The sequence below is a fragment of the Lipomyces tetrasporus genome (assembly GCF_029532465.1).
Source record: "Lipomyces tetrasporus strain NRRL Y-64009 chromosome Unknown POJ06scaffold_1, whole genome shotgun sequence".
Lineage (NCBI taxonomy): Eukaryota > Fungi > Ascomycota > Lipomycetes > Lipomycetales > Lipomycetaceae > Lipomyces > Lipomyces tetrasporus.
The window spans coordinates 962,852-978,033 of NW_026611596.1; the positions used below are offsets into that span (position 1 = coordinate 962,852).

Consider the following 15,182-nt stretch of genomic DNA (forward strand, 5'->3'; position numbering starts at 1 on the left):
CATTTTACCCCCTACGCTGCCGCCCCTCTCTGGTCTCCATTTTATCGGTACTTCTGAGATCAGGCACAATGGGTGACGCAGCAGAGACGAGCTGGGACGAGAAGTCTTCACTCAGCGACTCGTCCGGTAAGCCATCGGCGACTACTCCACTCTTGTCCAGCGCCAGCAGCGCTATTGTCGACGTTCCAACCCATAAAGATGAATTCTCAAATTTGGCATCAGAAGATGCAAAGATCCTGCGCGAACAAGTCGTTATTCCGCCCGTTAAGACAAACCTCTTTTCGGTGTTTCGGTACGCCACCGCATCTGATCGTGTACTCATTGGCCTTGCTTTTGTGCTAGCTATCATGGAGGGTGCCGTCAAAGCCCTCATGCCGGTATGCTCTTCTCACGAATTTGAATACCGTTCAAGAGCTAATTGTGGCAGCTGGTGTTTGGTGCTATTACGGAGACGTTTACGAATTATTTCCGAGGGTTTGATATGAACAATTCGACTTATGACGAGCACAGTCACTTCTCCGCCTATAATTCGTCTATTTACAATTCCACCGCATACAGTTCAACTGACTACTTCGACGGATTTGAATACATTTCACCTGACGACTTCCAGCGCCGTGTCAACTACCTTGCACTCTTTTTCGTGTACTTGGGCATCGCCGATTTTGTGCTCTCCTACAGTGCGACCTTCCTGTTCATTGATCGCGGAGAGGTGTTGTCATCCCGGATCAAAGAAAACTATCTTGCCGCGATCTTGCGCCAGAACATCGGTTACTTCGACAAACTTGGCTCCGGTGAGATCACCACCCGCATTTCTTCCGACACCATCTTGATCCAAGAAGGCATGTCTGAAAAGCTTGGCTACATTACCGAAAACATCTCGACGCTCGTGACGGCATTCATAGTCGGTTTCAGCTTTAACTACAAGCTTACTCTCATGATGATGTCAATTGCCATCTTTATCGGGGTCGCGTTCATTTACACTTCGGGCCGCATGACCAGGTATTTCAGACTGTCATTGGAGGGCTCGTCGGCCGGTGGTTCTGTTGCCGAAGAGGTTCTATCGTCCATTCGCAACGTTCATGCCTTCCAGATGCAGGACCGACTTGCTGAGAAGTATTCTGTTTACCTCGACATCAGCGAGCACTGGGCTCTACGCGCAGGTATCGCCGTCGGTGCGGTTACCGGTATCATGTGGCTTGGTGTATACTCTGACGATGCTCTTGGCTTCTGGCAAGGTGCTCATCTTCTCGCGCGCAACGAAATCACTGTGGGTCAGATTATTACGGTCTTGGCCGCTATGGTCGAAGGGACCTTTGCGATTACGAATATAACGCCGCATATCCGCAGTGTTACTACAGGCATGGCGGCTGCGAACAAGATTTTCACAACGATCGACCGTGTGTCCGCTATCGACACCTACTCCACTGCGGGTCGCAAGATCGAAGACCTTAAGGGCGATATTGAGTTACGTCACGTCCGATTCATCTATCCTTCTCGGCCAGCCGTCACCGTCCTTCACGATTATAGTTTGAAGATTCCCGCTGGTAAGACTATTGCGCTGGTCGGTGCATCCGGCTCGGGAAAGTCCACGATCGTCGGTTTACTGGAGCGATTCTATTCTCCACTTGCGGGCCAGGTTCTGATCGACGGGGTGGACATTACAGACTTAAACGTCAAGTGGTTGCGTCAGCAGATCGCGCTTGTCTCTCAGGAACCTACGCTATTTGGGTGCTCGATCTTTGAGAATGTCGCGCACGGCTTAATCGGCACAAAGTATGAGACTGCATCTCTGACTGAAAAGCGTGAGCTTGTCACTGAAGCATGCAAGCAGGCCAACGCTATGGTTTTCATCGACACACTCCCTGAAGGTCTTTTCACCAACGTGGGCGAACGGGGCTTTTTGCTCTCTGGCGGTCAAAAGCAGCGTATTGCCATTGCCCGAGCCATTGTGGGCAATCCTCGCATTCTCCTTCTCGATGAGGCAACCTCTGCACTCGATACGAAGTCCGAAGGTGTTGTCCAAGATGCTCTCGATCGGGCATCCAAGAATCGGACTACCGTGGTCATTGCCCATCGTCTATCTACAATCAAAGATGCAGACAATATTGTAGTTATGCGTCGTGGAGAGATCATGGAGCAGGGTACTCACGACGAGTTAATTGCCAAGCAGGGGGACTATTATGGGCTTGTTAAGGCACAAACCATCGAAGCTGCGGAAGAAGAGGCCAGAGCTGACCGTGAGAGAGCCTACGTCGAAGACAATGTTGAGATGGCCCTTGAAGAAAAAGTCATTGCCATGAACGACCTTTCTCAAGTTAAGACAGCAAACACTCTCGCGCCAATCAACACTAGCGCTAGTGTGTTTGCCGGAGAAATCGAGGAACAAGCTCGAAAGTATACTGCGTGGGAGCTCGTCAAGTTCATTCTCACTCTCTCGCAGGAGGAGAATAGATTAAATCTCATTGGTACCTTTTTTTCGACTATCCAGGGTCTCGGTTATCCCTCGCTTGGTTTGTTCTACGGACGATGCGTTCAAGCTTTCCAGGCCATTCCAGATTACGACTACATGTTGCGCGAGATTAATGTGTTTGCTGGTTTGTTCTTCATGTTGGCCTCCGTGGAGCTGATCGCATCTATTTGTGCGCTCGGTATTTTCGCTTATGCTGGTCAGAAACTGGTACGACGAATCCGCATTGGCACGTTCATGCAGATCATGCGCCAAGATATCGCCTTCTTTGACAGGGACGAGAATTCGATCGGTGCCCTCACATCTACTCTCTCACGCGATGCTCAAGCTGTTGAAGGTATGCTGCTGTGTTGTTGACATGGATCCGAAACAAAACTAATAGCCGTAGGATTATCTGGGGCTACATTCGGACAGATTATGAACTCGGTCATGATCGTCATTTCCAGCATAATTCTCTCACTCATTGTCGCTTGGCAGTTAGCTCTAGTGTGCGGTGCCTGCGTTCCAATTCTAATTGGTGCCGGGTTTTACCGGTTCTACGTGCTCACTTTGTTTCAGGAGCAAGCAAAGCAGTCTCACCAAGTGTCCGCTACATACGCCTGCGAAGCGACCTCTGCAATTAGAACCGTCGTCTCACTCACACGGGAAAACGACGTTATTGATCATTACCACTCTACACTCGATGGACAGATTCGAAAATCGCGCAAGCAGAGCAATGCGTCTGCCTTCTTATACGGTCTCGCGCAGGGCATGATCTACTTGATCATGGCACTCGCGTTCTGGTTTGGTTCACAATTCTTGAAGACGCGGGAATACTCTCTCTTCCAGTTCTATGTGACATTTATGTCCGTTGTTTATGGCGGGCAGGCAGCCGGAATTATATTCTCTTTTGCACCCGACATGGGCAAGGCTTACCAGGCGACCGCCAATGTCAAGGCTCTTTACGACCTTCAGCCGCAAATCGACGTATGGTCCAAGGAGGGCGAAATTCCCCAGGATGTGGAGGGCAACGTTGAATTTCGTGATGTCCACTTCCGTTACCCGACTCGCATGCAAGTTCCAGTCCTTCGTGGTCTCAACCTGACAATCAAGAAGGGTCAGTATGTCGCTCTGGTTGGTGCATCTGGCTGTGGAAAGTCGACAACTATCGGCCTCATCGAATCATTCTACCGACCGCTAGCAGGCCAGGTTCTTCTCGACGGTCAAGATATCTCAAAGTTCAACGTCAACGCTTACAGAAGCCACATCGCGCTCGTGCAGCAAGAGCCAATCCTCTACTCCGGTTCAATCCGAGAAAATATTCAATTGGGTGCATTGGAGCCTGTTACTGACGAGCAGATCGTTGCCGTGTGCAAGCAGGCCAACATCCACGATTTTATCATGTCTCTTCCGGACGGATATGATACTCTGTGTGGATCAAAAGGCACCTTGCTTTCTGGAGGGCAAAAGCAGCGAGTTGCCATCGCTCGTGCTCTCATCCGTGACCCGAAGATCCTTCTTCTCGACGAGGCGACTTCTGCGCTTGACAACGAATCCGAAAAGGTTGTGCAGGCTGCTCTTGACGCTGCCGCGAAAGGACGCACTACTATTGCCGTCGCACATCGTTTAAGTAGCATCCAAAAAGCGGACACTATCTACGTGTTTGAGGGTGGCGTGGTCGTCGAAGCTGGCAACCACAATGAATTGATGGCGATAAAGGGCAGATACTACGAGCTCGTCAAGCTCCAAGCGTTAGAAAAGAATGCGTAACGGATTAAATTGCATTATAAAGAAATTGTGTTGGCGTTTTTGTCTTGGTTTGGATAGATGTATTGAAAGTAAGACTGTAAAATTAACTAATTTGGCAGACTTATTTCCGCTTTTGTCGTTCTCTTGCTTGTCATTCTTTTCCTGCATTCTTTCAGACATATACTTAGTATTTGGCGTTTGTTGGTCCGCCTTAAAGACATAGATAATAAATTTCGTTAGATAGAGCGAGAATCCACCGGAAGTTCGATAGTCGCGATTGAGGTCATTATTCAATTTTATCTATTCGACTGAAATCAATTGATTGCAAATTGAATTATAGTGGTCTGGTCCGGAAAGACGGTTTATATCTATCATTCACTCATGCGCTCATGATTGTGACTTTTTCTTAGGCTTGTCTTCCGTCCGCTCTACCTTAACGCTGTCCAAGCCTTTCTCCTCTAATAGAGTACTAACATATTCCTCCACCTCGTCACCGACATCGCCCTGGATCACAATCTCGTCTTTACCCTCGACATTCTTAGTCACTGAGGCTCCTGTCGCAAACTTACTTGCAAACGTTTTCGCTAGCTTCTTCGGATCGATTCCAAACACTTCCAAGCCAGAAACCACAATAACATGCTTCCGCTTTGAGCGTTCGACCCGCTTAACAACGACCTTGGACGCTAACTTCTTTTGAAGCTCCTTTTCTGCTCTGTTCGCTTCCTTCGCTTGTAACTTCTGGATCTCGCGTTCGATTTTCTCTTGTTTCTCAAGTGAGAGACCTTCTGCAGCCTTTGCTAACGCATCTGTCCGGAAAGTCAGATTTCAGTTGTATCATTGAAGTGAGACCATCACTGTACCTTCCGAATATAGTTGTTCAAATACGCTCGGGTGCTCGTCTTTGAGCCAATCTTTGCACTTCTGCAGAGTGCCGCCGAACTCGCAATACTAGCGACGTCAAAATGTGTATATGAGATCTCGATGACCAGCTACAGAGCTTACCTCAGGGGGAAACGTGCAGACACCGCAATATATGACCGAGAGTGACTTTAGTGAAGTTAGCCGCAGAATTACGCAACAGTATGAGACTAATCGCTCACTTTTGATCCTTCCTCAGCCATTCCGTTCGGCGATATTAATAATACACAAAGTGCAATCCAATAGAGAGTGGGAGCAATAAAACTGCACGTTGTGATGTAGTTGGAAGAAAGCTTGACCTTATTTCAAGCTGATCGTCGAACTGTGCTTGAGTTCTCTCTCACGTAAATTGATCGCCGAGTTGATCTAGTAATCTAGAGCTGTCAAACCCACGATAACATTTGCGTGTTTAATATTGCCGTAGCATGTATGCTGGGGCGCGAATGACGCTGTACAACTCGAGTCTTCGACTCGTCATCTTAACTCCCAAGGTAAAATATCTTCACCACGGACACGGTTCGACAATAGCAGTGTATCCTTTGATGACCGACACAGCCTCGACGTCGTTACTGGATTCGGCTAAGGAATTTTCCTTTGGCTCGGTAAGTGTATGTATTGTTCGAATGGTGGTGCAGAACTCACCACCCTTGCAGGCTGCCGGCATGGCAGGCAAGCTGTTTGAGTATCCGTTCGACACGGTCAAGGTTCGGTTGCAGTCGCAACCCGACGGAGCGCCGCTTAAATTCAGTGGACCGCTTGACTGCTTTCGTCAGACGTGGCATAAGGAAGGCGTCCGAGGCTTCTACAGGGTATGCATATTCCTTACGAGAGATGGTCTACATTCTAATAATCACCTAGGGACTCTCATCACCGATGGTCGGTGCTGCCGCTGAAAATGCGTTTCTCTTTCTAAGCGTAAGTGAGGTTGATTTACAAATATATTAGCGAAGATCTAACGCGATTCAGTATCGCACAACGCAGAACACCATGAGATCGCTTTTCTTTCCTTACCTTGGCAAGACGGATGCTCTACCAATGCCGGCACTGCTGGTCTGCGGTGCACTGAGTGGCACATTTACTTCCTTCATACTCACTCCAATTGAGCTTATCAAGTGCAAAATGCAAGTACAGAATCTCGTACTTTATGACGGCAGCGAGCGCAGCCACACGTTGCCAACATTGGCCACAGCTTCCTCTAGAAGCGGCATCATGACAAATGTGACCACATCTAGGTCGTCATCGCCTATGCCGCACACGCAGAGATACATTGCGATGTCAGTTTCACCGACTAGACCAGCTGGCGCGTTTGCTCTTATATCTCAGGTCTATAGAGAGGGTGGAATTCTTGGATTCTGGCGTGGACAACTCGGCACGCTTTTTCGCGAGACGGGTGGCTCCGCGGCGTGGTTTGGTGCATACGAATATGTCAGCAGCCTAATTCGTCGACGGCGAATGTCATCAGATGGATCACCGGCATCTAGCAACACGCTTGTGGAGTCCATGGCCGCCGGTGCAGTGGCCGGCATCTCATATAATCTTTCACTCTTTCCTGCCGACAGTGTAAAAAGTCGCATGCAAACAGAGTCGATTCTCGCCGCTGACGGGGTGGACTCAGGTCGAGGCTTTTGGACTGTCGCTAGAGACATGTATCGTTCTGGTGGGATCAGAGCTCTATATCGAGGATGCGGTATGACGGTCATGCGCGCCGCTCCGTCGAGTGCGATTATATTTTTGACGTATGAGTATTTGAAGTCACTCGATCTATAGATATTGACTTTGTCGGCGTTCGTGGGGTTTCGGGTTCTTGGGAGCTTGTAGGGTAATAGAGGATTACCAAAATGCATTGCCGGGATAAAATTGTGGGTTTTTGTATCATATGCCAACAAAACGGGGTTTGGGAAGGACTTAGAGTGATTCATGGATACATTACGAACATATTTTCATAGATAAACGCGCATCTGCGTCGTTCAATTGATTTAATCGTCTGTCGTTGTCCGGACAGTAACAGATAGCAGACGCCAACGGTATACCATAATTGACGGTCATGCTTGATTGCTGAGGCATGTCGGACGAGATCGCTAGTGATAGTAAATGAATGTGAAGGTCTAGAGCAAAACTGCCTGGAGATAGCTAAACAGCATAAGGCCACCCTCTCCGCTACGCTGGAAAGTGCGTAAGACACAAGAGCTCGGGCGCGCGGTAGAGTCTATACTTTAGATATCTCTCAGTTTGAAGTCAGTACCCATTTAGAAGGCACTAGTCCGGAATCTTGAGTTCCGGATGCGGCTGTGGAACGAGGCCCGTTAAGATACGCGCGGACTTAAGGTCACTTTGGTTTCGCGGCATATACGGCTGGAATCGTCATCTGCATCTCATTTACAGCTTCAAACGAGCTGCTGTCGAGCCGCATATGCCAGCGACAAACCAAGGCGCATCAGGGGCATGTGTATGTGCAGAGGAGGTTGCCACATTTTGGCTCCAAATGCAATTACACTTAGGCCACAGTTGCAATTATCGGGCATCGTTAAGGCATAGATTCCTCAACGTGTGCCCAGTTACAGCGCGGGGTAAGGGTAGCGTTTTGAACGCACAATCGTCGATACCGACTCCGTCGAGTTTTAAAGACTCACCTCGGCACCAACCAGCGAGAAGCAGCAGCTTAGTCGCAATGGCTTCGAACACGAGCGCCGTCTACGACCCGCTTTTGCATGACGACCGACCTGCTCAAGGGCGGGCGTCGCTGGACACACAGTCCACCGCTCCGTCGACACGAACAACTTCCACCACCACCGACTCCGGCATTGACCTCGAGGCGGCTGCCGCAGAAACGCTTGCGCCAGCAGAGACGGCACCTACACGATTCCGCCGTGTTCGGGCAGGCACTGAGCCAGCGCTCAAGAAGCTGATTATCTTGTTGGTCGTCCCCGCTGTCGTGTTACTGATCCTGTTCTTTTTCATCTCGTCGATTTCGTCGAACCCATCGCGAGACTCTTCTCCCATTGTGGCGCCAACCGGCATATCCTATGCGTCCGGATTCAACATGAAGCAATCGTGGGCCTCGCTCTCGCCGTACTACGACAGCGGAAAGCAGTGGGCAGGTATCGCCGAGAATGCGGGCAAAGGTTCCTACGGCCTACCTGACGACCAGTGCAGATTTAAGCAGGTCCATGTTTTGCACCGACACGCTGAGCGATACCCGACTGGCGGTGCTCTGGGCAAGTTGTCTGTACTGGCCGACAAGATTTCTGCAATGACGGAGAAGCCAGCGCCGGAGCTTTCATGGATTTCGACATGGAACTTGACCCTCGGTTCCGAGCTGCTGCTTGCTTCAGGCGTGGCCACCGAGTTTACGTCTGGTTAGTCCACCTGAGTTTGGTGGTATGGGAATTCTCACTGACAAGGCGAGCAGGTTCGATGTTCTGGGAGACTCACGGCCGATTGTTGTACAATGCCACGGAAAAGGGCGAAATGTTCTGGCACCCAAGTCTGAATGTGTACCCGAACGGCAGTGCCCGTCACATTCCCGTCTTGCGTACTACCGACCAGTCGCGAATTCATACCTCTGCTCGCGCATGGGCTGCCGGATTCTTCGGTATCTATTCTGGTGAGGATAACTCGCCAGTGGACGATGATGAGCTCTACAAGTTGGTCGTGATGCAGGAGGCTCAAGGAATCAACAACACTCTTGCATCGTACTATTCCTGCCCGAACTCGAACTCGAAGAAGTACACAACTGGCTCGCGCCTCTATCATCAGTGGGTCGATGTCTATCTCGCAGACGCTACCGCTAGACTTAACAAGCTGCTGCCGACTGCGAATCTGACCACGCTGGATTGCTACAGCGTGCAAGCCATGTGTGCGTATGAAACGGCGGCGTACGGCTATTCGCGCTTCTGCGAGCTTTTCACTGAGAAGGAGTGGTATGGATACGAATACGCAGGGGGGCTCGAGTTCTGGGGGGATGCCTCTCTCGGAGCAGCCGTCGGCCCTGCCGAGGGTGTCGGCTGGCTGATGGAGGTACTTGGCCGATTAGAGAAGCGGCTTCTGACAGAGCCATACGCCTCGATAAATGTGACAATTACTGGCAATGAGGAGACGTTCCCCCTCGATCAGCCGTTCTACTTGGATATGACGCACGACTCGGTCATCATCTCCATTCTGACGGCACTCGGACTCCCGTTTGGTACGTTGCCACCCGACACATTGCTCCAGCCACGTCTGTTTGTTGCGTCGCGACTGACCCCGTTCGGTGCTCGGCTTTATGTTGAGCTCATTGACTGTCCTGAATTCTCTGAGACGCAGGTTCGTCTGAAGCTAAATGGCCGAGTGCTGCCGCTCTCCGGTGTCGGCGACTGTCCGACTACTGAGACTGGTTTCTGCCCGGAGAGCGTATTCATTGAAGCCCTGCGGACGGCGACATCGAAGGTTGACTACGATAACGTGTGCTTCGGCATTCCCGTGGGCTGGGAGGATGCGGAGGAGAATTAAAGTGAATAGATTAGAGCTTGAGTGAATTTTCGTTCTTTTGTTGCGGTTGGTGTTGATATTAAATACTTGTTATGTATACAGTGACATTGGAAGAATATAGAGTATTTTTGAGGATCTCAGCGCAAACTGTACTCGTGAAACAACGATACCTAGACGTTCGCTAGCCGAGGTGCGCCACACGCACTTCGCTTAACGGAACTTCCTCTGTGGCGGCATGCGCCACACCTACATGGCCGCATCGCGTACTGCGTATATCAGCAAGGAAGAGTCCGCCCTCATGTGCGCGACTTGTCGCGACTGACAGAGGAGCCTGACTTCCTTGCTTGCGCAGGAAGCCCGTGCAAAGAAACACTGTCAATGACGCTGGAAGATGCCGCCGACGACGCGTCGCTCGTCACTGAGCTCGCCTTGCGGTCGCCGTATCCGATACTTCCCACTCCTGACGAGATCGAGCGTCTCGAGTTCCAGCACTCTGTTGTCAGCCAGATCCTCGGTGGCCGCTTTCTGCCCGCCATCGGCCACTTCGACATACATACCAGACTCAAAATTCTTGATTGCGGCTCCGGTTCCGGCACTTGGGCGAGCGAGATTGGCTTCGCGCTGCCGGAGTCGACCGTAACCGGATTCGACATTTTCGACGTTCCGGCTAAGTTCAAGCCTGCCAACGTCGACTTTGTGGTCGCCGACGCAAATGACCATCCGATGCCATTTGCGGACAGTACGTACGACATCATCCACTCGCGATTCCTTTTCCTCGGCATCACAAACTGGCTACGATACATCTTGGAGCTCAAGCGGCTCGTCAAACCCAATACTGGCGAAATCCACATGATCGAGACTACCGCACCGCCGCTGCTGGTTGGTGATGACGACACTAGTCTTCTCCGTGAGCTCGTCGACACATCTCTCGGCCAGGCAAACATCTCCATTGTTGTGGCCTCCAAGCTGGGCGACTACTGTCGCGCGGCCGGTCTGACTGTCACTCATGAGAAAATGTATCCGTTTGCGTACGGCGACTGGCCTGAGGACCCCGAACAGAGCAGGATCGGTGGTCTCATGTTGTCATGCACGATGGAGGGTGTCGAGAAGATAACCAGGCGATTTTGCGAGACAAAGGGCTATGATTCAAAACCATATATGGCTCAACTAGGCGCATATCTGGACCAAAAACGCAAGCCGGCCGGCGAGATCTGGTATGTAGTGGCGAAGAAAATGGACTGAGTCGTGTAAATAGTATATTGATCAAGGCGTTTTGGGTTTGTTTGTTCTTTTGTAGAGTATCGGGTACAACTTAATATATCGTTACAACAGACCTAAACCGGAACGCCATTTTCCATTGCCCTGAATTGTACATTATTCATGTAGATCGCTTCGTATCCTCTTCATCGGGCTCCTCTTCCTCTGCAATTGTTCCTGTCTGCCCGACGGTACTCGTGTCCCGCCGTTTTCGAGCGCTCTCTTTAAGTCCCTCCCACCGACTGCGCAGTCTGCCATTCGATATCTTGAGTTTCTCGTTCTCGGCTACGAGCCGCTCGATCTCGCTCTCGAGCTCCCGCACTCGCCTGCTCTCCCTCGTCTTGACCTCCTGCCTGAGCTTCCCCAGACTCGTCCTTATGACGTCCTTTTGCCGTTTCATCGTGCTCTCACACGCTGCCAGACTGCTCGCAACCTCTGCCACCAATGTTCCGGCCCCTTCTTCGCTATCAAACCGCCGGCTCTCGTCCGGTACGACATAATACGAATCAAACGAATTGTTGTAAGATTCTTCACCTTGCTTGAACCCCTGGCTCTGCCGCCTGATTTTGTGAAATGCTGCGACCGTTTTGGTCAACGACTGCTGCAACTTGTTCAGCCCTGTCTCCAACAGCGCATTGTACTTCATGAACGGGTCCTCCTCCACCGGCGCTGATCCGCGCCTTTTGATATTCACGTAATGCCCGTCGATCTCATTGACGGGGATTCCGCGCGCAGATGCCAGCGTGTTTGCAAGCGAACTTGAAGACGCCTGCACCGACGCCTGTGGTGACCGCTGAGTCTTGAACATTGCCGGGTTATTCGTCAGATTTGTCTGCAGCTGACTCGCCAGCGTCGCGTACTTTGTGTGTAGTATCTCGAGCATTTTGAGAGCCTCGGGGTCCTGCGTCGAAGAGCTTGCGGATGAAAAGTGGGATGCTGCGGACGTGTATAATGTAACGGCATCTTTCGGACGACCGGACAGGATCGCCTTATCGGCTTCTGAGGCTTCACGATGCGCCTTCCATTGTTAGATAAAAATTCTCAATAATAATAACCAACATACTTTTTGTAGATCAGATTCTTCCATTGTCAATTCGGAGACAGTAGACTCGAGCACGAGCTTGCGAAGGCGATGACGACAGCGGTTGGGAGTTTCAGGTCTTGCTTGATAGCCGCAGACGTTTTCATCCTACTTTTTGTAGTAAAGCTGTATGCACATCATGACCACATCACAGTCTTGGCCACCATTTTCCTCCTCGCTGGCAATTGCTGCTGCTCGCCCTCGATACGTAGACGAGATACGCCGGATGGGTTCAGAATAGTATGCCTCTCATATGTTCTATTTGACGGGCAGTTCATGACCAGCTCTAACGTCCATAGCGACGCTCTGGCACGCTATATCTCAACCACAAAACTGCATCGGTCAACTAGCGCCGACAAGCCAACGAAAATCCTAGCTCCGATTCAAGACGGTATCAAGGAATATTGGGCACAGGCGAAAGTCGCGCCAGGTGCGAACATCTACGTGGACGTCGGACTCGGGGTCTACCTCGAAATGTCGGTCGACGAGGCTGAGCGATTTGTTGAAAGCGTCATTGTCAGAATTGATCATCGTGTCAATGAATTGGCTCGAAACTAAGCATTCGTCAGGAAGAGGCCATTTTTCTTGGAGCTTTTGGAAATGTTTCTAAACAAATTGTGCACACATCAGACTCGAAATACCGTTCAACTCCATTTAATCAAAGATAATACACATCCAAAACCGATATCTTACATCCGCATTCCCTGCACCTGATAACCCTGCACAGGCTCCGTGACCTCGTTTATCGCCGATCCATAAAATTGCTCAAACAATCCCATGTTGGGAAACCAATAATCCACGACATCTTTATCCAATTCACCAAACAGTGATGCTTGGTCCAGTACACTACTCGATGTCATTCCATCGCCCGAGAAGATATCCGAAATCCGGTTCTCCAGATCCAGCTGGTCAGATATCGCCTTGTAATCGTCTTCGAGCTTGCGGAAAACGGTGCGGCCCATACTCGACATGGCATCAGCAATCCACCAATACCTCCCTAACGTATCTAGGAGCTGACAACTTCGTCGCCAACCAGTCCGCGCTTCATGTGCAGGGTACAGTCGCAAAAACACTGTCAATGTCAGCGAAGCCGAGTAGGGGATGACCGGGAGGGGGGTGATGTCCCTAGAGGTCTCTAGGATCGATAAAATTTCCAGTGCGGCCGATAGAAGTGCCTGAATCACTGTCTCCGGTGACGCGCCTGTTAGGCTGTACACACGCTTGTAAGATAGGATGACTGACACGCAATGAACTAATCGCGGCAGGGGATCATCCTGCCTAAAACTCGACAGCACGATATCAGGAAAGATTTGAGGTCCATTTGGTCGATACAAATCAATCATCCAATCGATTTCTCGGCACGCATCTGTCAGCCGTGCAAGAACGGCGCAGACTTCGACAGACTTGTCGGCCGCCTCCAGTCCCACATCACGAGGATGCGAGTTCATCGGCCGACCATTCACACACGTCGACATGCGGTCCAGACACCACAGACTCTGCCACAACTTTGGCACCAGCGTGACGTCTGCGGACGAGGAGCCTGCCACTTCACGTCGAAGATGGAGTCCAAGTGTGTGCGCGTAGTGGAATGCGATTGCCAGATCCTTTGCTCCTTGATCGAGCCCTTCAGGCCCTTCTGAGTGCATAGACAATAATGCATATATGCGGACCAAAGTCAACGGATCCTGCTCCAACTCAGCGTATAGAAGCGCCTGAACTTTGCGGTGTGTTGTTGCTGCAAATGTCCGCGGTTTAAGGCCCTGAAGAAACGCACCTGCCTCAAAATGACGGCACGCAGCAAGGATTATTGCATGTAGCAGCGTAGTCGAATGCTCACCCTTAGCATACTGATTCATAAACAACTGACGGTCCACAATGGGCAACGCACTGTTGATATATTTAAAGTAAATATCCAGCAACCCTGCACGCTCTGTCTCACCTGGAAACTCGAACGCACGTAATGTATTCAAGTACGTCAACAACTGTGAATTCAACGCCGGTGGCACAACAATATGTCTCCTAGTACTATTTTGCAGACCCCGCTCGGATACAAAAATCCCTACACGGTCGTTGTCAGGATCACCAGACATGACGAGATCAGAAGTTGGATCGAGATTAGAAATGAACCGGCGTTGGAGTGCAGACGTGGTTTCTGGGTCTGCAGGAACCGCTTCTGCTGGTGGCTTAATCTCTGCGTCCGACGGATTCATCACCGCGCTTATACTTGTTCTTGTGCTGGTCGCCATAGACACTGGAGGAAGTTGGGGGAGACCTGACGGAGACTGCTGCGGTTGAGATTGTAGTGACAAGATTGGTGGTGTGGATAGCGAAGAACTGGCTGTAATTACTGTCGTTATTGGCAAATCCGACATGGCACTGGAAATCGAATGCGGAATTATCCCGGGCGACGGTGCTGATGCAGGTATATTTGGAGGGGTTAGTGAGGGCATCGAGGTGCTGTTACTTGCTGTGGATGCAGCATCGGGACTCGTTGCCGCTGGCTCTGTCATGAGACTATTTCTGTTAACTATGGAACTATTATTCAAGTGCGATTGGTAGTTAGTTACCTGCACGGAAGGTTGTCGCGATGACATTTTGCACATTGGCCATTGGAAACTTTGGACGACGCCTGACACCGCCGCTACATTCAATCGTAAACACTACAGCCCTAAAATCGAATTGATAAACAGAACACGACGTACGCGACCCTTTTTACATTGCTCGCATGCCTTGAATGATTTCTTTCGCTTTCGATATCCATCGTCATTCGCAGGGAACACAAACATCTCCATGTTCGCGCTCGTTTCGTAGAATCCGAGGTAGAGATGTCAAGACCAAGCATACGCAATATATAGGCCCCAGCATTCATATATTGCTCTTTCAATTTTTGTTCCCTAGAAGTCGCTGCTCAATTTATTGGTTACCCACACAGCGGGGACTGGCTGTTGCTCAGTGCGGCTCAGGGCACCAACACCTTACATATTGTACAAAGTTAGATCACGTGCCACTAAATTTTGATCAGTCCACGATGCTTGTCCAGGTCTGCAACTTAACCGCCAATTTGGGAGTCAGTCGACCACCGACAATAATCGCATTTGCGATTCCTCCTTGCGTGTTCAATGGCTGATATAGTGTCGCTGAAGCGCAAGCGCGGATTGGACGACGTGTCTGCAATTGCTCGCACACGTGCGAGCATGGAGACGCCAGTATCCAGTAGCGTCTCGCCGCCAGCTACCCGACTTGATACGCCGGTGCCCGCAGAGA

At 50.5% G+C, this 15,182-nt stretch overlaps 8 protein-coding genes across 8 annotated transcripts; 5 read left to right on the forward strand and 3 right to left on the reverse strand.

Annotated features, from left to right (window-relative positions):
- Positions 1 to 68: 68 nt before the first annotated feature.
- Positions 69 to 4,216, forward strand: POJ06DRAFT_191816 (P-loop containing nucleoside triphosphate hydrolase protein; the record flags this gene model as incomplete). Its single annotated transcript, XM_056184862.1, has 3 exons — positions 69 to 377; positions 428 to 2,804; positions 2,856 to 4,216. The coding sequence occupies 3 exons, from the start codon at positions 69 to 71 to the stop codon at positions 4,214 to 4,216; spliced, it is 4,047 nt and encodes a 1,348-aa protein (XP_056047179.1).
- A 183-nt stretch (positions 4,217 to 4,399) lies between these two features.
- POJ06DRAFT_6247 (translation initiation factor SUI1) lies at positions 4,400 to 5,427 on the reverse strand. The gene is made up of 4 exons (XM_056191291.1): positions 5,296 to 5,427; positions 5,198 to 5,242; positions 5,056 to 5,143; positions 4,400 to 5,001 (listed from the first exon to the last, which is right to left on the reverse strand). Exons 1-4 carry the CDS (start codon positions 5,314 to 5,316, stop codon positions 4,583 to 4,585), a joined length of 573 nt encoding a protein of 190 aa, XP_056047180.1. The 5' UTR covers positions 5,317 to 5,427; the 3' UTR covers positions 4,400 to 4,582.
- A 348-nt stretch (positions 5,428 to 5,775) lies between these two features.
- On the forward strand, positions 5,776 to 6,880 carry POJ06DRAFT_279437 (mitochondrial carrier domain-containing protein; the record flags this gene model as incomplete). The annotated part of the gene is made up of 3 exons (XM_056189814.1): positions 5,776 to 5,922; positions 5,972 to 6,028; positions 6,080 to 6,880. The coding sequence occupies 3 exons, from the start codon at positions 5,776 to 5,778 to the stop codon at positions 6,878 to 6,880; spliced, it is 1,005 nt and encodes a 334-aa protein (XP_056047181.1).
- Positions 6,881 to 7,781: 901 nt separating this feature from the next.
- POJ06DRAFT_279438 (histidine phosphatase superfamily) lies at positions 7,782 to 9,601 on the forward strand (the record flags this gene model as incomplete). The annotated part of the gene is made up of 2 exons (XM_056189815.1): positions 7,782 to 8,469; positions 8,523 to 9,601. 2 exons carry the CDS (start codon positions 7,782 to 7,784, stop codon positions 9,599 to 9,601), a joined length of 1,767 nt encoding a protein of 588 aa, XP_056047182.1.
- Positions 9,602 to 9,758: 157 nt separating this feature from the next.
- POJ06DRAFT_242683 (S-adenosyl-L-methionine-dependent methyltransferase) lies at positions 9,759 to 10,916 on the forward strand. The gene has a single exon (XM_056186249.1). It carries the CDS (start codon positions 9,959 to 9,961, stop codon positions 10,820 to 10,822), a length of 864 nt encoding a protein of 287 aa, XP_056047183.1. The 5' UTR covers positions 9,759 to 9,958; the 3' UTR covers positions 10,823 to 10,916.
- POJ06DRAFT_272410 (uncharacterized protein) lies at positions 10,917 to 12,042 on the reverse strand. The gene is made up of 2 exons (XM_056189562.1): positions 11,901 to 12,042; positions 10,917 to 11,855 (listed from the first exon to the last, which is right to left on the reverse strand). Exons 1-2 carry the CDS (start codon positions 11,922 to 11,924, stop codon positions 10,959 to 10,961), a joined length of 921 nt encoding a protein of 306 aa, XP_056047184.1. The 5' UTR covers positions 11,925 to 12,042; the 3' UTR covers positions 10,917 to 10,958.
- POJ06DRAFT_242686 (uncharacterized protein) lies at positions 12,043 to 12,590 on the forward strand. The gene has a single exon (XM_056186250.1). The coding sequence runs from the start codon at positions 12,195 to 12,197 to the stop codon at positions 12,474 to 12,476; it is 282 nt and encodes a 93-aa protein (XP_056047185.1). The 5' UTR covers positions 12,043 to 12,194; the 3' UTR covers positions 12,477 to 12,590.
- POJ06DRAFT_242688 (uncharacterized protein) lies at positions 12,591 to 14,956 on the reverse strand. The gene is made up of 3 exons (XM_056186251.1): positions 14,621 to 14,956; positions 14,486 to 14,559; positions 12,591 to 14,432 (listed from the first exon to the last, which is right to left on the reverse strand). Exons 1-3 carry the CDS (start codon positions 14,708 to 14,710, stop codon positions 12,608 to 12,610), a joined length of 1,989 nt encoding a protein of 662 aa, XP_056047186.1. The 5' UTR covers positions 14,711 to 14,956; the 3' UTR covers positions 12,591 to 12,607.
- Positions 14,957 to 15,182: the final 226 nt, after the last annotated feature.